At 37.3% G+C, this 21,352-nt stretch overlaps 1 protein-coding gene across 7 annotated transcripts in view; it reads right to left on the reverse strand.

Moving 5' to 3' along the window:
• Cnot10 (CCR4-NOT transcription complex subunit 10) overlaps positions 1–21,352 on the reverse strand; it is a 67,729-nt gene that overhangs the window by 44,703 nt on the left and 1,674 nt on the right. For 2 of the 7 annotated variants that reach the window (XM_063260447.1, XM_063260445.1), the window contains exons 1-5: positions 13,061–13,091; positions 7,892–7,986; positions 6,920–7,081; positions 3,845–3,995; positions 1,317–1,459 (exon numbers count right to left, since the gene is read on the reverse strand). In XM_063260447.1, the coding sequence (XP_063116517.1) occupies positions 1,317–1,459; positions 3,845–3,995; positions 6,920–7,081; positions 7,892–7,986; positions 13,061–13,076 (567 nt within the window). In that variant the 5' untranslated portion in view covers positions 13,077–13,091. Of the gene's footprint in view, positions 1–1,316; positions 1,460–3,844; positions 3,996–6,919; positions 7,082–7,891; positions 7,987–12,208; positions 12,288–13,060; positions 13,275–21,352 lie in introns of those variants that run through there. The other 5 variants (XM_063260444.1, XM_063260446.1, XM_003473400.5 and 2 more) reach the window with 5 other exon arrangements.

Genomic DNA, 21,352 nt, shown 5'->3' on the forward strand with positions numbered 1-21,352 from the left:
CTTACTAGTTAATGAAATATACATCAAAACTAAAATCACCAAGACAGGTAAAATTTTTTTTTTAAAGTATGGAAAAATTATAATTTTTGTAATTTTCTGATGGTAATGCAAAACAATGCAGCCACTCTGGAAAAGTCTGGTAGTTTCTCCTAATGTAACATACAGTTACTGTATTACTCAGTTATTCCACCCCTAAATGTATACTCCAAAATGTTGAAAACATTCCCACATGAGTCTGTACGTCAAAGTTCAGAGAAATATTATAATAGCCCTAAAAAAGGGAAAACCCAAATGCCCAACAAGTGATGAATGAATTTGAAACAACACGATATGTTAATATAATGAATGGAACAGTATTCATCCATAAAAAGGATAGAGTACATGAAAAAAGGACCGAGTACATGGTATAACGTGGAGGTAGTCTCAAAGAATTATAATAAGTAAAAGAAGCCAGTCACAAAAGGTCATGTATTGCTGAGCATGGTGAGACACAACCACTATCCCAGCTCTCAGAAGGCTGAAGCTCTCAGGAGCATGAGGCAGGAGGATTGTCATGAGTTTGAGGCAAGGTTGGGCTACATAGTATATTGGTATCCTCTGCTTCACATCTTGACAAGAATGCTTTTTTTGTACTGGAGATTGAACTCATGACCTTGTGCTTGCCAGGTAGGCGCTTGTGCCCCTGAGCCAAATTTCTGGCCCATGGTCTATATAGCAGATAGTGAGTTCAAGGCCAGCCTAAACTACATAGTGAGACCCTGCCTCAACACACACACACACACACACACACACACACAAAAAGGAGTATTAAAGGACATCATTTAGATGTAATGGCCAGATAGCTAGTACTGGGCAAATCTGCAGACAGGTAAACGTATCAATGGCTGCCAAGGAAGAGCAAATGGAGAGGAATTGCCAATAAACACAGGACTTCTTTTTGAAGTGATACGAATGTTCTGGAGTTAGTGATAACTGATGTACAATTCTGTGAATATACTAAAACAAAAAAACCCTGAACTACATACACACTTTACTCTTTTTTTTTTTCTGAGGGTATTGCTATGTGGTCAAGGCTGGCCTCGAACTCATGGTGATCTTTCTGCTTCAGCCTCCTAAGTGCTGGGTGTACAGGTGTGCACCACCATGTGCAGCAGAACTGTACACTTTAAAATGGTAATTTACTGGGTTTGGACAAAGGCAAAATGAAAAAATAAAGGGTAGTTTATGTGAATTATACCACAATAAAGTCAAGATTTCATGTCCACAAATATTAATCATATTTCTAAATTTTAATTTTATTATCTCAGAACACTTACCTCGTTCTTTCCATTTTTGTTATTGCTACCCTGAGAAATCATTTTTTCTAGGACAGCAAGAAGATGCAAAGCTTTCTCAGCTTGGTAGGTTAAGATGTACAGGTCTACAAGCAAAAAACATACCGCTTGGGCAAATTTTTCTTCTGGCAGGGAAAAAAAAAAAAGTCATAATCCAAAGTGAAGCACATATCTCAGACTACCCACCAAAGCATACAAAGCTCTGAAGAGCAAAATCCAAATCTTTATTTAAAGAAAGCTTATCATCTGGAGCCACAAATAAAAGTAATGTGCTATGCTAAAAATGTCATGCTATGAGGCGTCACCACATCTCTGTGTTATGATGGTTTTTTTGTTTTTGATTTTTTTGGTCTCTTTGAGACAGGGTCTCACTACACAGTTCAGGAGCTCAGGATGGCCTTCAGCTTACTTTATAGCCTGGGCTGGTCTTGAACTTGCAAGGATTCTCCTGCCTCAACCTCCCAAATGGTGGAATTACTGGTATATGCCACCATACCCAGCAACATTTCTATTTAAATAGTGACATATCTCAGGTCTTGTTTGATTACCATATAGTCAATCTCTATCCTCTTAAAACAAATTTAGCTTTATTTCACAGCATTCAAACTACTTCATTGTGTTTTCTTTACCATTAGAAAATATACTTAATGAAAATAAAGACTTTCTTGGGACTGGGGACTTAGCTCAGTGGCACAAGTGCCTGCCTGGCAAGTGTGAGGTCATGAATTCAATCGATTCGAAAACAAAAAATAAAAAAACAAAAAACCCCAAAAAACCCCAAAGACTTTATTTGGGTTTCTATAGTATCGCCAGATTCCAGAACAGTGTCTGGTCCCTAGCACTGGCCCTTGTGCACACTAATTATTACTGAAGGAAAAATTAGGACAGATGTGATTCCAAATTTGGTGTTCTAGAAAAGGCAAAACTATAAAGACAACAACAACAACAAAAATTCACAAGTTGTAAAGAAAAAAGAGAATCAATACATAGAGAACTTTTAGGGCAATGAAAACACTATGTGTAGCACTGTAATTGATATGAATGTCCTAACTCATATACCACCCAGAGTGAACCCTGATGAAAGGTATGGACTTTGTGTGATAATGAAATGTCAATACAGGTTTATCTATTATAATGAACATAGTGATGTACATTTACCAAAATGGGAGACTCTAAAGTGAGGGGAAGTAGCACATGGGGGAATCTCTGTACCTTTCTCTCAGTTTTGCTATGAATCTAGCTCCTCTTATAAGGATAAAATGTTTTAGAAGACCCCAAGTAGTAAAAGTCAGAAAAATAATCATAACAATTTTCAATAAGAAAAATCAAGTCAATTTGAATCCTGACTATACTGATTGCTATATTCTATTCAGCCATGATACAAATGAACTAGATCTTGTGTGGGCTATTAGGGGAATTCAAAAAACATAAACAGTAGCTTCATAGGAAAACAAGTGGGCCACAATTCTGACTGCTAGCTACATAGAAAAAAGTGGTTACCAGTTATACAATGCCTTACTGACATCTTTCTTGCCTGGTCCGTCCAACCACCAAGCTCTCAAAGTTGAGAGAAAGAATAGAAGACCCTCAAAATGGCTTCCTGGAACCAGCTCTCAGCAAGAAAGGATCCTAAACTCTTCCCAAAGCACCTCAGGGTGCTGCCACACCTACCACTTGTTCTGTGGTAAGCACATAGCAATCAGGTATTAATCAATTTGAAACTCCTATTAATTTTGGAAAGAAAAGAACCACGTAGAAGACAAAATATCAATCAAAATGACACTGGACTGCCTGGAGGCTGGACACTGACAACTCCTCTAATCACCTCTGCTGCTTCATTAACTCTGTTTCATATTTGCCTTTATCTTTCTTACTACTCCTACTTGAGACCAGCAATAGTAAGCTAGGTAAGAACAAAAAGCAACATATTTTTATACTATATTCTCTACAGTTATGTACCATAATTGCAGTTAGGCAACAGACAAAAATAATATCCTAGACTGCCCTCTAACATTTCAAATGCTCTTCTTTATAAAGGCACCGAGGTAAGAAACAATCCAGTTTACCAAAGTAATATTTAAACAGCAAAGAAAAGTCAGTAAGTCTTTCCAACAGTATTCCTAACAGTTATCTTCAAAAAACTGGATAGAGAGAGGTGCTAAAAGAAAACCTGGATCAATCAAATGTCATAAACTTCTATCTCTTCTAACCATTGAGAAAGATGACATAGTTTATTTTTCCTTTAACTACTGACATGTAATTTTTTGCCTGAGGTTATTTAGGTAAAAGTACCAGAGTTGGGCATGGTGATGCATGCCTGTAATCCCAGCACTTAGGGTACTGAGGCAGGAGGATCACTGCCAGTTTGAGGCTAGGCTAGACTACAAAGTGAGTTCAATGCCAGCCTGAACTGCACAGCAAACTCTGCCTCAAAAAGAAAAAAAAAGTACCGGAGAATTTTGCCAGTATAAGAATATAAGGAAATCTGGACTTCACAAAAGATAACATACCAAAAGGTTCTATGAACTGATAAAGTTTTTCACCAACTGCTATTGCTTCTGTATACTGCCGCAGATGATAAAGAATGACTGCTTGATTATAATACAACATGCTGTTTTCAACATCATCTAATCCATCCATTTCTTCAATAGCTGAGTGGACCTATGAAGCAATCAATGGAGAGAACATGTTCTAACAACAATACGGCAATTAAGGGCAAAAGTAAAAGAATTCATATGAGTAAACAAGAACACTGGTTAACATTTTTCTTTTAAGTCATGGGGGATTGAGTCCAAGCCTAACGCATGCTCGGGAACTGCTCTACCACTGGGTTACATCTCCAGGCCAGGGCAATATTTCTTTCTTTCTTTGAGAGACGCTCTCTTTATGTAGTTCAGGTTGGCCCTAAAACTCACAGCCTTAACTGCACAGTGAAACTTTGCCTCAAAAAGACAAAAACAAAAAACAACAATAACAAAAACTAACTATAACTAGCTGGGTATAGTGATGCAATCTTCTAATCCCCCCTAAGTGGGGGGCTGAGGCAGGAGGATTGTAAATCTGAAGCCAGCATAGACAGTATGTTGAGACCCTGACTCAAAATAAAAAAAAATTAAATGGGCTGAGGATGTAGCTCAACCACAGAGTACTTATCTAAATGTGTAGCACCCTGATTTCAATCCCCCATACTAAAAAAATTAGTGTCTTTAAACAGAAAATCTCATTTTCGAAAAAAGGCAACTTATGTTCTTGTAGTTATATAATGAAGGAAAAAACCCCCAAACTACAAAATAGTTTGTGGCCAGAAAAAATTGGGGGCTAGATAAGGTGCTCTGTATTCAGAATTGACTAACTTACAATGTGAATAACTTTACAACATTTTCTTTTCTGTCTTGCTAGGGATCAAACCCAAGGGTCTCAGGCATGCTAGGTAAGCACTCTATCACTGAGCTATATCTCCAGCCCATTTTGCCCTGTTTTCTATAATTCACCAAAATAATTAATTGCTCCAGTCAAAACAAAAACACACCAAATGAGTTAAAAAAAACTGGGATAGGTTGGTAAGTGTGTCCATGACATAAATAAGAACAGAAGTATGATCTAAAAGTCAGGAGACATACGAACAAACCCTGCAAGAAACTCAGAGTTCAAAGGTACTGAGCCAACTTCAGTAAGACTAAATGCTGGAGAAAAAATTTAAAAAGCAGTTTCTTGGCTTAACAGGAAGTCTGCAGAAGCCTCTGGTTAAAAGCCAAACAAATTTGTCCTAAAAAAAACTGTCTATAGGGTTAGAGACCACATGGACTACGTAAAAGCAGATATCTTTCCTTTGATTCTGAAATTCTGAGTCATGGGTAATAAATCCACAAAAATGCTGAAATATGATATGTACAAATTTATGAAGACTCTATTAGTTACAATAGTCTCAGGGGTCAGCCTGGGTAAGTCAAATCCTGCTCCTCTCTTTATCAGTGATTTATATTTAAAGTTATTAGACAATTTAAACCCTACTTTTACAACTGAAATAGCAAGCTTAGGGTGGCAGCACACATAATCCCAGTAGTGTAGAACCCTGGGGCAGAAGGATCATGAGTTTCAGACCCCAGCCTGGGCAACTTAGTGACTTATTAAGACCCTGTCTCAATTTAAAAAATTCAAAGGGCTGGGTGTACTTAATTGGGAAGGTCTTTGGCTCAGTTTTCATTACACTGAAAACCAAAACCAAAACTGAAACAAATAAACAAACTCAAAAGTCAAAACCTAAAAAACAAAAACAAAATGAAACAAAATAAAAACCCAAACAACCCTGAATTAGCAAATATGTCATGGGTTGAAAGTTAGAATTTTATGAAATAGGGCATAAAATGTATTTAATAAAAAATCTGGTATCAAATAAGTATTAAATAAATGTTGATTATGGTCATTTTGTTGAGGAATTTTAACAGAGTTTAAAAATTAGTTCTATAAAGTTATACAAAACCTGAAGGGATCACTATACCTAGGGCGAGAGTAGGTACAGTATAAAGGTACTTTTGATTATAGATCAGGAGCTCAGAAGTATTTCTGGAATCCCTACAGCATTAAGTAATTAAAAGTGCTAGCTCTGGGTTGGGGATTTGGCTCAGTGGTATAAGCACCTGTCTGAAGAGCACAAGGTTGTGAGTTCAATCCCCGGTACCACACACACACACACACACACACACACACACACACACACACACACTCACTAGCTCCAAAGCCAAACAGAACTGGGTTTATGTCACTCTTAATATTTAAGAGCTTTGTGTCTTTGAATAGCTAACATACTCTTGGTTTTTCAAGATCTCCAACATATAAAATGAGAAAAATTACAGTAGCTGCTTCATGGGTCTACTGAGATGCAGCATGTAGGTTCTTATTAGAGCCCTGTCATGCAGTGGACCTTTTAGGTCTGCTAGATGATCTTAAGAACTCCATCTGTCTTAGCCCTCTCCAACATAAAAGATCTAGCCCTGTGATGTGAGAAATGTGGCTGTTTTGAATACAGTAAAATGATAACCAACTGGAGCCCCAAATTAGACATAAATCAGAGTATCTTCTATTTAATTAACCATCTCCTTGCCCCAAATGCTGAAACAACTTGACAGTATTATCAACAATCAAGATATTACTAGATATAGGCCAAGAATTTAGTTCAGTGGCACAAGTACCTGCCTGGCAAGCATGAGGTTGTGAGTTCAAGTCCCAGAACCCCCTCCAAAAAAGATATTATCAGACATACATAAACAAGGTGTATCTCAGAAGTTAAGGTTCTTCATATATTTCCACTTAAATTCTTAAAAACTCTAAAGTTCATTCAAATCTGGTATAAGTTTATTCTGTTCAGGTTAATGAAAAACCCATGGGAAAAGCATACACATATATACATAACATACCTTTCATTTCCTGGAATAACAACTTTATACAAACAAAATTAGTATCAACAAATTCAAATACATTAGAAATTGTGCCATTAACAAATGAGATCACATTTATTTTCCTTAGCTACTTGTCTTTCACAAAATCAACATAACAATTTTTTATAGTTAAATTCATTTGTGTATCACCTGATTCTTCAGCTGGTTAAGTGTTTGTCTCAAATTATCTGTTGTTGTTTGGTTACTTTTAAAAAACTCAGCTACTGCTGTATTCAAAATTATTTTATAATCATCTTTGTTTATATCTTGTAGACAGGCAAGGTGTTGTAGACAGGCATCATAATTTCCAGACTAAAAAAAAAACAAAAAACAAAAAGCCACACATGCACACACAAAATTACATACCAGCTTTAAGAACAACACATCATTTCCAAATAATTTCACTTATCTTTAGCTTTAAAATTCTTAGATCGTTCCCCTAAATACACTAATTGAAATCATTAGACAAAGCAATATTCATATCAATTTAAAAATATGGATATTTATTCCTAACACTCTCTGAACTGACACATATATCTATAACACATACATGTAGCTATGATAGGTACACTGATGTATATGTGTGCATATTGCTAGCAGTGTGTAAATAGCAAAGACTAGCTAAGAAAAGTAATATTACTCTAAATTTTTCATATCTGGTAAATACACTTCAAATATGCAAGTATCAAATTCTTTTGCTTACATGCATATATGCTGGTAGTCAAATAAGATTTTTTTTCTTATCACTTAATTTAAAAAGGTTAAAATTCTGACAAACTTTTGGGGTCCCACTTTATAGTACAGTCAAGACAAAGAATTGAACAGAGTAGTGAAATGAAAAGACTAACCCACATATTTACAAATCTAAATTTAAAAGACTTAAAAAACAACAGTGTGGAGTTTAAACAATTATGAAACATAAAAACTTGAGAATAACTTAAATTCTATTTCTTTCACTATATTTAATTAAACTCTAAAATGCTTTAAAATGAAACCTACTTCTCTATATCTTAACTCTTGAATTAGTATAGAACCAAAATTATAAACTTAAAAATTCATGTGAACAAATCCATACTTGGCAGTCCTAATGTGAGCAGATTTAAAAGTGAGACCATTTCTTACTGTGAAGGCTTGGGCAGCGCTGGCAGACAGCTCCTTCTCCTGGTCAGTGATCCCAGAGGGCTGACCTGTCCCTTCGTGTTTTTCTGCTCCCTGATCTGTAAACACACAAGTTTTAGAGTTCTTTAGATGAAAGTGGTTAATGAGTCTGTCACAACTTCAGTCTCAATCTTGCTTCCTCCTTTCTTATCTCGAGCACTCTAAGCACAGGCTCCATCACTGAGCTACATTCATTTCTAATGAAATTGCCTAAATTAGAGTTCTCTCAATACTGGCTAATCAGTGCTGTAATAAGGAACTGTTCCTCTGAAAACCTCAAATGTGTGCCTGGCAAGTGTGAGGTCATGAGTTCAATCCCCAATATAAAAAAAAGAAAACTGGGGCTGGGGATTTAGCTCAGCGGCATAAGCGGCATAAACGCCTGCCTTGCAAGCAGGCAGTCATGAGTTCGATCCTTGGTACCAATAAAAAAACAAAACAACAATAACAAAAAAACCCTGAAATAATGTTTCCCAGGCCCTTTTTATTTGCATTGAATCCAGGCCCTTCTTTTTATAGTGTGTGTGTGTGTGTGTTTGAGACAGGGTTTCACTGTGCAGTTCAGGCTGGCCTTAAACTCACTATGTAGCTTGGGCCGGCCTCAAACCTACGGCAATCCTCCTGCCTGCCTGTCGTGAGTGCTGGGATTATAGGTGTATGCCACCATGCCCAGACTTTGTTTTTTAAGGCAAGGTCTACTAAGTCACCCAGGATGGGCTCAAACTTGCAATTTTCCTGTCTCAGCCTACCAGAGTGCTGGGGATACAGGTGTGTGTCACCATGCTTCACCTTTTATTTTGAAATAAGGTGTTGCTAAATTACCAGATCAGGCTTAAATTTGAGATCTTCTGGTCTGTCATTTACTGAGGATCCTAAAAAATATGGGTCCTCTTCTTTGGCAGCTCAGGATTCTTTTTTTTTGTCTTCTTCTTTTTTATCAGTACCAGGGATCGAACTCATGACCGCTTGCTTGCAAGGCAGGTGCTTATGCTGCTGAGCTAAATCCCCAGCCCCGCAGCTAAGGATTCTTGGAGTTACACTTTTTAAAACACACTTATGTTTGTCCTTTAAAAATAGACACTAATGATGTAATGTTAGAGTCAGTGTGACTTGATTATGGAATAGCTCTTTATATCACTATAAGACTGCTAAAAGAATGCATACTCTTTTAAGAATTACCATGGAGGGGCTAGGGATTTAGCTCAGCAGCGTAAGTGTTTGCCTTGCAAGCTTGCGGTCCAATTAAAAAAAATTACCGGTACCAATTAAAAAAAATTACCATGGGCTGGAGATTTAGCTCAGTGGCGCAGTGCTTGCCTGGTAAGCATGAGGTCTTGAGCTTGGTTCCTCGTTCTCCCCCCAAATGAAAGAATTATTGTGCATATTAAGAACATGATATAGGGCCGGGGGTTTAGCTCAGCAGTATAAGTGCTTGCTTGGCAAACTTGAGGTCGTGAGCTCGATCCCCAGCACAACAACAACAACAACAACAACAACAACAACAACAACAACAAAAACACCGCAAAACATGATATAGCACCTGCTTGGCTAGCATGAGGTCCTGAGTTCAATCCCCAGTACCCATCTCCCCCCAAGAACAAAATATAACCTGTATTTCAGAGAATTTACTTAAGATTTATCTAAGAGAAAAGCCACTCTGGGGCCAGGCCTTTATTTCAGTGGTACAACCTGTGCTTGGCAAGCAGAAGGTCCTACTTTCAATCCCCAGGACCAAGCCAGGAAAAGGCACTCTGGTATTTGGGCTATCAGAAATGTTACTTCTGAACATCAAGTCAGCAGATAAATTGGTTATTTCTGTTCCTCAGCATGAAGATAAGAACTGAGTCCTAGCAGAGATAAGAAAAACTAGTAAGTTTTGGGAAAGTTTACCAGTTTAAAAAGACAGTGTTAAATGTGTGTTTTTTTTTTTTTGGGGGGGGGGCTTTTTTCCTAGTACTGGAGACTGACTCTAGGGCTTTTATACTTCAGTCCATTTATTTATTTATTATTTTGAGAGCGGGTCCCATGAAGTTGATAAATTGCACAAAGCTGGGTTCTAATTTGTGATCATCTTGCTTTAGCCTCCCACAGTCTTGGGATTATGGGCCTGTGCCACCGTGGTTTTCTTTGGAAAACAATTTCAGTGAGTTTGACTGTAAGGTTATAAACCATTTAAGTATGTTTGGCAAAAACTTTCAGGTACGCAAAAACAGTAAGGATCCAGTACTTTAAAATGTGTATGCAAGGTATGGCACACATGCCTGTAATCCTACTTAACTGGGATGCTGAAGCAAGACTGCTAAATTAGGGCCCTGTCCTGGCAATTTAGTGACTTGGCCCTATCTCAAAACAAAAACAAAAATAAAAGCAAAAACAAACACAAACCACACCACACCACACCAAAGACTGGGACTATAGCTCAATGCAAAGGTTCTGGGTTCAATGACCAGTACTAAAAGTAAAATAAAATAAAGATTTATGAAAATGTGTATACCAGGTGTGCTGGCAAATGTCTATAAGATACTAAGGAGGCCGAAACAGGAGGATCACAAGTTCAAGGCCATTTTGGGCACCTTAATGAGACCTTAGCTCAGAAAAAGGGAAAAATAGTATAAAAACGGGACATAGGAGTCTAGGACCACGGGAAGCAAGGATCTATTACATTGAAGCAGAATTCTTATCTCAAAGTTTTAATAATGAACATAAATATCCTTTATACACTTATTATTTAAGATTTTAAGGAAAAGAAGAATTTAGAAAACCTTTAAGAAATATATCTTCCCTCATAGGGAAAAATATTTATTTATTTGTTTGTTTATTTTTGTCTTTTTGAGCCAGGGTCTCACTATGCAGTTCAGGCTGGCCTTGAGCTCACTTTGTAGCCCAGGCTGGTCTCAAACTTGCAACGATTCTCCTGCTTTACCCTCCCAAGTACTGGGATTACAGGCATGCACCACCATGTCAGGTATAAGGAAACACATTTAAACTAAATGTCAAAAATTCTTGGTTTGCTGGGCAGGGTGATGCACACCTATAATCCCACTAGTGGGAGGCTGAGACAGCTGGATAGCTGCATTTGAGGTCAGCCTGGGCTACAAAGTGAGTTCAAGGCTAGCCTGAACTGTACAGTGAAACCCTGTCTCAAAAAAAAAATCAAATCAAATCTTGGTTTGTTATCAACTTATCCCCATTCTTTGTTCTAAGGTATGCCCTCCCTAGATTAAATTAAAAAAAATTTTTAACACCAGGTATATTTATTAGAAAAGAAGAAAGTTATAAAATATCCTATCTTTCCTTAAGAAATTAAAAATAAAACAGAATAAAACCAAAAACAAACAGAAGAAAATAATAAAGATCAGAAAACACAATCCCTTATCAAAATGACATTTTTCATAAAATTACCATTTTGATTCTTACATTTCTGTAGAAATACAAAAGACTAAGAGTAGTCTAAACAACTTTGATAAAGGAACAAAATTAGAGCTCCAACCCTCCCCAGTCCCACAACTTATCACAAAATTACCCCAATCATGACAAAATGGCAATGCTATCAAGAAAGAAAAACCACCAAGGTACCAAAAATCTCAAAATAGATACCCACATTACATACAATTGATTTCTGGCAAAGATGCAAAAGCAATTAAATAGAGAAAGGATTGTACCTTCAATAAAATATACTGGGACAACTGGATATCCACATGCAAAAAGCCCCAACCATATAGCACATCAAAAATTTCTTAAGACATCCAAAAGTCAACTTAAAATGGCTCACAGTGGGTTAAAGTAAAAGCAAGTGTGGCCTGAGTTGTTGTCTGGCTGAAGTCCTTTTCTTTGGGACAAAATACATGTTTTTTCTTTCAGCTTGTCACTCTAATGAAACAATATGATGTTTATACATGCATGATATATTTGGTAAATAAAATACTTTAATGGAACTTTTTAAAGTAAAATACTTTAATGGATCCCACTTGTCAGAATGACTTAGGAATATAGGTCAGAGGAAATACCCTACAATTCACCAAGGTAAGCTATTTTCCACTGAAAGTAGAGTGGCTTATATGGCCACCCTGTCATCATCCCCAAAGAAACATAAAGAAGCCAACTTCAATATAAATAAGCTAGTGACAAAAGCTGACAAGAGACTCCAGTATCTACATTCCTACATACATTTTAGATGATTGGTCTCAATAAATCATCTACATGCTCATAAACCATTACTTTACCTACATTCTTCTACTTGAGCAAAAAGACTTCTTTTTTGCCGAGTGTGGTAGCACACACCTGTAATCCCAGAATTTGGGAGACTGAAGCAGGAGGCTCACTGTGAGTTTGAGGCCCACCTGGGCTACACAGGGAGACCCTGTCTCAAAAAACAAAAAATAAAAACAAATCAGAGAAAACAAAAAAACTGCGCCTCAATGTCTTATGTTACTTTTCTTCCATTGCTGAGACAAAATACCCAGCACCTGAAGTTAAAGGGGTGAAAGAAAGTTTATGTATCTCAGTTTGAGGACGTTTCAGTTCATAATCAACTGGTTCCAAGACAGGGGCAACTTCATAGTGGCAGAAGACAGCAAAAGCAGTAAGACAGAGAACAAGACAAGCCTCCTTTTGTCCCTTATATTATGTCCAGTCTACTGGAATTAGGGAAGTGCCAATCCAATCAGTGGACTGATCCAGCTATCACCCACCCTTAAAAATTTCAGCACCTTTAATCCCAGCATTGCACCATGAGTCAATCACACACTCTAGGTTCAGTCACCTCTGAAAAGCATCCCCCTACAGGTGGCATGAGGTTTTGGGGGGATATTTAGATACACACCTTAACAATGACATTACTATTACTTTTATTTTTCTTATTGTATTTCAGAATACTTCCAAAGTTTTCTTTAAGAGGCAGGCATTAACTTCTGTAATCAGCTTTTTCTTTTGTTTGTTTGAGAGAGGGTTTCAGCTGTGTAGTTCAGGCTGGCCTTGCACTCACTATGTAGCCCATGCTGGCCTTGAACCTGCAGTGATCCTCTTGCCTTAGCTTTTCCAGTGCTGGGAATACAAAGGTGCACCTCCATGCCAGGCTGTAATGTTTTTCAAATGTTTTAAAAAGAATCATTATTTTAACTGTTGACTTCTTACCAGATACAGTCTGCATGTAATTCCACAATATGTCTTCATTTGCCCAAAAGTAGTCTCCATTTCCAAATGAAAGCATATGTGACTGTTCATTCATAAGCCTGACTTTCCTTCTAATTTGGCTTATTGAACATGGCTGGTCTAGGTGTACAGAACTCTTTGAGCAACAAACTTTGATATTCTTTAAGCCAACAGACTTCATATTTAGCCAAACAGTTGCCTTTTAAGCTTCAACAAAGTAGGAAAGAAATGCACTGCTTTTTCAAAGCTGAAAGTCAGTTAACTGAAGGCACAGACACATTCCAATACAGAATATTAGCAGTTCGAATCTGATTGGAGGACAACTGCATGCTACACTACCAAAATACAGCCTTAATAATGTTTAGGAAAAGGTTTTATAAAAAAAGAAATCTGACTGTTGTCACAAAATACTGATGCTGCCCTCATGAAGGAAAGGTTTTTTTGTACCAGGGATTAAATTTACGACCTTATACTTGCCAAGCAGAAGCTCTGCTGCTGAGCTACATCCCCTTGCCCAGAAAACTTTTTTTTTTCTTGTTGAGACAGGGTCTCGCTATGCAGTTCAGGTTGGCCTTGAGCTCACTTTGTAGGCCAGGTTGGTCTTGAGCTAGCAAGGATCCTCCTGCCTCAGCCTCCCAATTGCTGGGATTACAGGCTTGAGCCACCATACCCAGCCTCAGAAAATTTTAAATAAGAAAAAAAACCCAAACCAAAACCAAACAAAGAAAATCTGGTAACTGAAGTAACCAGATAGCTGAGGTTAAGAAACCTCAGGTGTGCTTTCTTTTTTTTTTTTTTTTCTTTTTTTGTCTTTTTTGAGACAGGGTTTCACTATGCAGTTCAGGCTGGCCTCAAACTCACAGTGATCTTCCTGTATCAGTCTCCTACGTGCTGGGATTACAGGCATGTACCACCATGCCTGGCTTTTTGTTTGTTTTACACAGGGTCTCACTTTGTAATTCAGGATGGCCTTAAATTTGTGGTGCTCTTCCTGCCTCAGCCTTTTGAATGCTGAGATTATAGGCATGTACACCATGCCTGGCTCACATACACTTTTTTTTCTTTTGGTATCAGGAATCGAACTCAGGACCTTGTACTTGCCAGACAGGTGCTTATGCTGCTGAGCTCTATCTCTGGCTCCTCACATGTACTTTCTTCTGAAGAATAAATGACTCATCAACACCCAACACAGCAAGGTATAGTGACTTACTGCTGTAATCCCCACACACCAGGAGGCTGAGGCAGAAAGATGGCAACCTCAAGATTTGCCTGGGAAACACAGTAAATTAGTGAGACCCCATCTCAAAATAAAAAATGCAAAATAGCCTGAAAATGTAGTGCAGTGCAAAGATCCTGGCTCTGATTCCTAGTATGAAACAACAACTCCTGACATGTAAACGCTGATTTCTAAATAGCACCAAGAAATAACACATGATCAAAGGAACCATGTTCTATAATCCAAATTCCTTAAATCGTGTTCCCTCCACTTTGAACTGGACAGAGGAGCTGGAGAAATGGGTAAGACATATTCCCAAGCCCAAAAGATTAGCCATTCATTACTAGAAGTTTAAAAAAAAATTTTTTTAGGTTTTGTTTTTTTGAGACAGGGTCTCACTATTTAGTTCTAGTTAGCTTTGAACCCACTATGTAGCCCAGGCTGGCCTGGAATTCACAGTGATCCTCCTGCCTTGGCTTCTGGAGCACTAGGATTACAGCTCTGCTCACCATGCTCTGCTCTAAGAGCAGTTTTTAATGCATACAAATGACTTGAGATTTACTTTAGATTTAAAATAGTACTTGATTTAAGTCACAAATTAAAAAAACCTAGATTCCCCTAAAATCTTTACAACCAATTTAGGCATCTTATTCTATTTTAAGGTGTAATTTTAAAGGGTTGTTACTGATATTTAAATCCATTTACACCGCTAAATGCCTTCAAACAAAAAATTTTAACTATTCAAAAAAATTTACTATTCGATTCAATTTGAATAAATGCTTAATTTGAAACAGTAAACATTTCCCTATATAATTTATAAATCTAAAAAATTAAACTTACAGTAATTCTTGGTTATTTGTGTTCACGCAATAATATAAATTCAGTAAGGTCTTAATTTTAAAAGCTGGGGATGTAATTTGGTGGTTGAGCACTTGTCTATATATGTATATAATTACATATTTGAACTTGGAATCATAAGACCAATATATTATTCTAAATTCTAATATTTATTTTGCCTTTTTTGTTTTATTTTTTTGAGATGGGACAGGGTCTGGCTATGCAGTTCAGGCTGACCTCAAACTCACTATGTAGCCCAGGTTGGCCTCAAACTCGAGGCAATCCTCCTGCCTCAGCCTCCTGAGTGCTAGGATTCCAAGTGTATACCACCACATCCATATAGGCCATCCTATAAGACTAATTGTAAATGAAGAAAAAAAAAACCAATCACATTTGCTATCATTAACAGTGATAATTTATGTTATAAGCTTTATGAATTACACAAATTACATATATCAATTCTGTAGAAGTCATTTCAGCTCATGAAAATACAAGCAATAAAGGAACGAATTAAAGGATATCAGGAAGAAACAATCAGACCAGTCCAGAATGTTGGGTGTATACAAAATAAATGATTCAACCAGCTGTGCTGGAGCAGGTCTATAATTCCAACACTTGGAAGGCCAAGGCAGGAGGAGCACCATGAGTTTGAGGCCAGCCTGAACTACATAGTGAATTGAAGGTCAACCTAAATCTCAAAGCAAGATCCTGCTTTAAGAAAACAAACCAACCAACCAAAAAACTGACTCACTCTTAAAGAAACTTCGTTAAAAAATCAAACAGTGGGAATTCAATAGATAAAATAAAATAGGTAAACCTTAATAGCATTCTAGTTTAAAAAGCATAGCTTTAAAGCATACTTGGGAAAATGGCATTGTGGCTATGAAAGTTAATGTTCTTTTTTAAAGAACGCATATTGAAGTATTCAGAAGTGAAGTGTAACAATTTTTATTACCTCTTCATGGCTAGACATGACTGCTGAACTATATGAAGTGGATACATGGATTTTCTCTTTCAAGATAGGGTCTTGCTAAGTAGCAAGTGTTCGGACTACATGTTAATTTGTGATGCTTTTGCCTTAGCCTCTCAAATGCTAGGATTACAGGCAAGTGCTACCACAGTCATTTTATTTTTCAATTTTTTAAATGTCTGAAGTGATTTGTAATAAAAAGCTGAAACAACAAATAATGCAGAGATTTCTTGCTGGACTGGGCGATGGTGGGGGATAGGAGGACAGTGCTGCTTAGCATGTTTACTCATCTCTCTAATGTAGTGATGACTTAACATACATGTGCTTTTTATACAGATAGATGTATGTCCATATCTTTAAAATGTATTTTAAAATTTAAATACATATACTGTTTTGGGACTTCATATTGCTATGGTGGTTTGTCTATCTTGATATGAATGCCATTTTTTCATTAGTGTAACTTTGTGATAAGTCGTGGGATTGGGGAGGGCTGGGGTTCTAAATTTTGTTCCTTCATCAAAGTTGTTTAGACTATTCTGAGTCTCTTATATCTCTATAGTAATGGAAGAATCAAAATGTTGATTTTTATGAAAAATGATGTTGCCATTTTAATAAGGGATTGTGTTTTCTGATCTTTATTATTTTCTTCTGTTTTTGGTTTTATTCTGTCTTTTATTTTTAATTTCTTAAGGAAAGATATGAGGATATTTTGTAACTTTCTTCTTTTCTAAAGTACTTGCTGTTAAAAAATACATATACTAGATACACATGTATATTATAAATTGATGTGAGCTTATATAGGCAAACAAGTCTGGAAAAACAACTTTGGTACTACTTCTATAGAGTAGGATCGGTGACACTAACAGAAAACTAACATTTAATAAGATGTTTTAGGTATTTAAATAAACTAAAATTGCTCTGGCTTACAATTTCCAGCCTCCCTTTTTTCCTTTCTGGTGCTGCAATTGAACCCAGGGCCTTGTGCATGCTGGACAAGTACTCTACCACTGTGCTATACTCCTGCCTCACTATTTGTTTGTATTTTGTACAGGTTTTCTGGTCAAGATGGTCCCAAATTTCAAAGTTACTATTAAGTAGCTTTTTCCTGATTTCAGGTTACTCATGTCCTATCTTCTTCCTCTTCATATTCTTTTTCTTTCTCTCTTCCACTGAGTTACATCTTCAACCCCCATTCTTTTCTATTAGATACCCCATGACTTTCCTTGTAGTTCCAATTCTCTAGTAACTTCAAATCCAAGAGTTTGAGTTCTAACTCCAGCTTCAAATAATTATAAAAGTCAAGTCATCCTAAAACATTGCTGGTATTTCTTTAGTCATAAATGATACTGATTTCACACTACTCATCCATGTTAACAGGGACACAAGCTTGTGAGCCTTCTACTGTCTCTTTTCACTCTTTGTCTTTGGCTAGTGCCTCTCCATTCTGGGACACCTCTCTCTTTAGGATTTGCTTGAAATATAACTATGAGGGGCTAGAGGTTTAGCTCAGCGGCATAAGCGCCTGCCTTGTAAGCAGGCAGTTGTGAGTTCGATCCTTGGTACCGATAAAAAAAGAAAAAGACAAAAAAAAAGAAAAAAAAAAAAAAGAAAAAAAGAAATATAACTGTGAGTGTGGAATCTGCTTGGTGATCCATTACTGAGATGCCACATGGTTCAGAGACAGAAATAAATTAGGCTCCTATGGGATGAACTTAACTAATTAAAAAAGAGGAAATGAGAGGAATGGATAAGTCACTCCTCCTTTCTCTCTTCTGTGTGGTACTCTTTAAGTTTCTCTTCAAAATCCTTCCAGAAAGACCTCACATGCAACTGACCTGCTATTTGTCTTCATTTTGCAAAGTGAAGTAGGAACCAGTTATGAAATAATTACATCTTCATTTCTCTTCTCATCTTCACTTTTCGCATCCTAGAATTGTACTTTTCAAGGGAAAACTGGGTTCTGCTAAAACTCAGGTTCACCTAAAACACCTCCCTTCCTTTTGAGACTGGGACTCACTATGCAGTTCAGGATGACTTTGAACATGAGTAGTTCAGGTTGGCTTCAAACTCATAGGGGACCTCTTGCCTAAGCCTCCCGAATACAGGTGTGAGCCACTCTGCCTAGCTAAAATACCCTTTACCTCAGCTGATCCCCACAAACTATAAAACTATAAATATGTAAGGAAACTATATTAGAAAGCTCCTACGGTTTCCATTTTACAAATAAAAAAAGCAAAGTTTGACTAAGATCGTGTCTAAAGAAGCATGGTTTTCTTCTGTTTATTGGTATTTCCAATCAATCACCAAAGTCTGCCAGTTTTATTTAAAATTTTTCATATCTACCTCTCCTCTCCATTTTACCACTAACCTAAATACCACCTAGCATTAAAAAAAAAAAATCAAAGCCTTAGATTAGCTTTCTCCAGCATCACAGGCTAGGCAGACACTATTATCTTTTTTATCCTACACATGGGAAAGATGAGGCAAAAGAAAGAAAGAGAGGGAGAGGGAGAGAAAAGAGAGGCAGAGGAAAGAGGCAAAGCGAAGCAGAAAAGAAAGAAAAAGGTGGTTCTTAAGACTTGGCTAGGTTCACAAATACCAAGCTAGGATAAACTTCAAAACCCATGCTCCTAACTTGTCACCCTTTCTCACCTGGTTCCATTAAGATATAAATCAGAACACTGGATAACAGCTTTGCTGAAAACTCCCAAGTGGCTTCCCATTAGTTAGAAACACACTTCCTTCATGGCCTACAAAGTCCAGCATATAGCAGCTCCCGCCACAAGTTTTCCTTTCCTTCCTGCTGTGCGAACTCAGCTCACTATAACTATGTATACAGAACCTGGCACATGTCAGACATTGTTCTAGGCTCTGATGCTACAGTACAACTAATGCAGATACAAACCTCTGTCCACAGAGAGCTTTATTCAGGGATCTTCTTGACGTTCTTTAAATGTTTTCCACGGGTTCTGCACATTTTCCTACCTGGATTACTCTTCTGCCAGGTGACTGGTTCTTCATATTTAGGGTCTGTATTCTAATGTCACCTTTAAAGGAGCCTCTCTCTAACTAATCCATCTAAAACTAGAGTTCTTATTTTCAGTTTTCTTCTATTCTTTCAGTCCATTTTTCATTGCCATAACAAAATGCCTGAGGCCAGGTATTTTGTAAAGAAGAAGGTCATTTAGCTCAGTTTTAGAGGCTGAAAAGCCCATGATTTCTAAAGTTCATGCGGTGTGGTCAGGGCCCTCTTGACAGTATGACAGGACACCTGTGAGGCAGAGAGCACATAGCAAAAGAGGATGCCAGACAGGGAAAGGCCAGGCTTGCTCTCTGTAACTGACTCTCACAAGAACAGCTAAGGTCCCTACCTAGGCAATATCCCAATGATGTGATCATGTCCCACTAGGCTCTACCTCACAAAGATTCCGGGACCCCTTCTGTTTGGTACCAGGATCAAACCTAGACTCTCATGTGTGATAAGCTCACACTTTACCACCGAGCTACAACCTCCCCCCCCCCATATCATATCTTAATATCCTAATTTGGAAATCAGGTTTCCAACACATAAGCCTTGAGGGAAGCACTCAAACCATATCCAAACCATAGCATTCATTTTTCTTTTTTCAGAGTACTTATCATAACTTGAAATCATACTTTTTATTTTATTTACATGTTTACGTCTTCTGTACTACACAGTAAGCTCCACTAAGACAGTTGCTTTGTCTTTTTTCTCTAGTCTACTCTCTAAAGTAGTGGATGGAGTCAGGAATATAGCTCAGTGGTACAGCATCTGCTGAGAAGTGAAAAGTCACGAGTTTGATTCTCAGTATCAAAAATAAAATAAAATAAAATAAAACAGTGAATGACAAACAAGGTTGTTAAGTGAAAATTTACTGAATACATTAATATCACAATATTTGACAGTGTTTGGTATTTTCTAGGCTTCCAGTCTTGCTTGACCTAAACTCATCTACAGCTACAGAGATCAGGTAGTTTACCTTTCTTTTTTTGTTTTTAGTGCTAGATCCTTAACTCTTGAGCACACTAAGTAATGTTCTTCCACTGAGCTAAATGTCCAGCACCTTGGTCATCTGTCTTCTTAAATCCCTGCAAGGCCATAATCCGAACCTTGACTTCAGGAGCTCAGAGTAGCATGTGAAGTATATCCTAAATAGTTGGAGAAGAGAAAGAAGGGTACTATAATGTAAACTCACAAAAGGACAATACATAAAAAGGGAATCATTTCTGGTGTGAAGAGTATAAAAAATCACTTGGAAATAAACTGAAGATGCTCATAAACCAGGTAGTAGTCAAAAGCTACTTAGCTAGGTATGGTGGCACACACCTTTGATTTCAGCACTTAGGGCTAAAGGCAGGAGGATTGCAAATTGAAGGCTGCCCTGGCCAACTTTCTAATTTAGTGAAACCCTGTCTCAAAAAAGGGATGGAGCTGGGAGTAATGGTGCATGCTTGTAATCCCAGTACTTGGGAGGCTGTGGCAAGAGGATCAGGAAGATCACTGTGAGTTCAAGGCCAGCCTAGCTACAAAATAAACAACCCTGAACTGCATTGTGAAACTCTGTCAAAAAGATTTAAAAAAAAAGGCCGGAAATGTACTTCCATGTAAATGACACATGCACTCTCACACAAATGTTCATAAAATGACCCCCAACACATGCACTGTCACACAAATGTTCACAAAGGGCTACTTGATGTAAAATAAATCCTATCAGAAAATAAAGATAAGAACTACATTAGTTGAAATGGAGACGGGAAGGAGCAGTGATTCGAGGGAACCATACTAACATTCATCTACTTTATATTGATTTTTTACTACAGAAAAGTTTCTTACAAACTTTGGATCATATTTTTTAACTATATAAATACTGTACATCTCTTACCAAATGGGACTACAACTATGATAGGTCTGTTATCTCTAACAGACTTAAAAGCAGGTCCTCAATAGTGTGTCATATTCATTTCTTCAACATCTAAGACAGTGGCTACTCGCAAGTTTTGTGAATGAACAAATGAAAAAATAAGAGAAAGAACTGAGGTAGGATTTAAAAACTGGATTGTTTGCAGATCTACAAAGGTGATTCCAGGCAAACAAATGCAATGGAATTAGCAATGAGGAATGGTAAACTTTGGGAACAAAGGCACTGTTCTAAAGATTTAGCTCCCTTGTTCAATTGTGGGTAAACCATGTTTATTTCCTGCCTGTGACAAGCCTCTGATCCTCCTCTCC

Source organism: Cavia porcellus, unplaced genomic scaffold (genome assembly GCF_034190915.1).
Source record: "Cavia porcellus strain 051 isolate PalLab524CR breed Dunkin Hartley unplaced genomic scaffold, mCavPor4.1 scaffold_13, whole genome shotgun sequence".
NCBI classification, from domain to species: domain Eukaryota; kingdom Metazoa; phylum Chordata; class Mammalia; order Rodentia; family Caviidae; genus Cavia; species Cavia porcellus.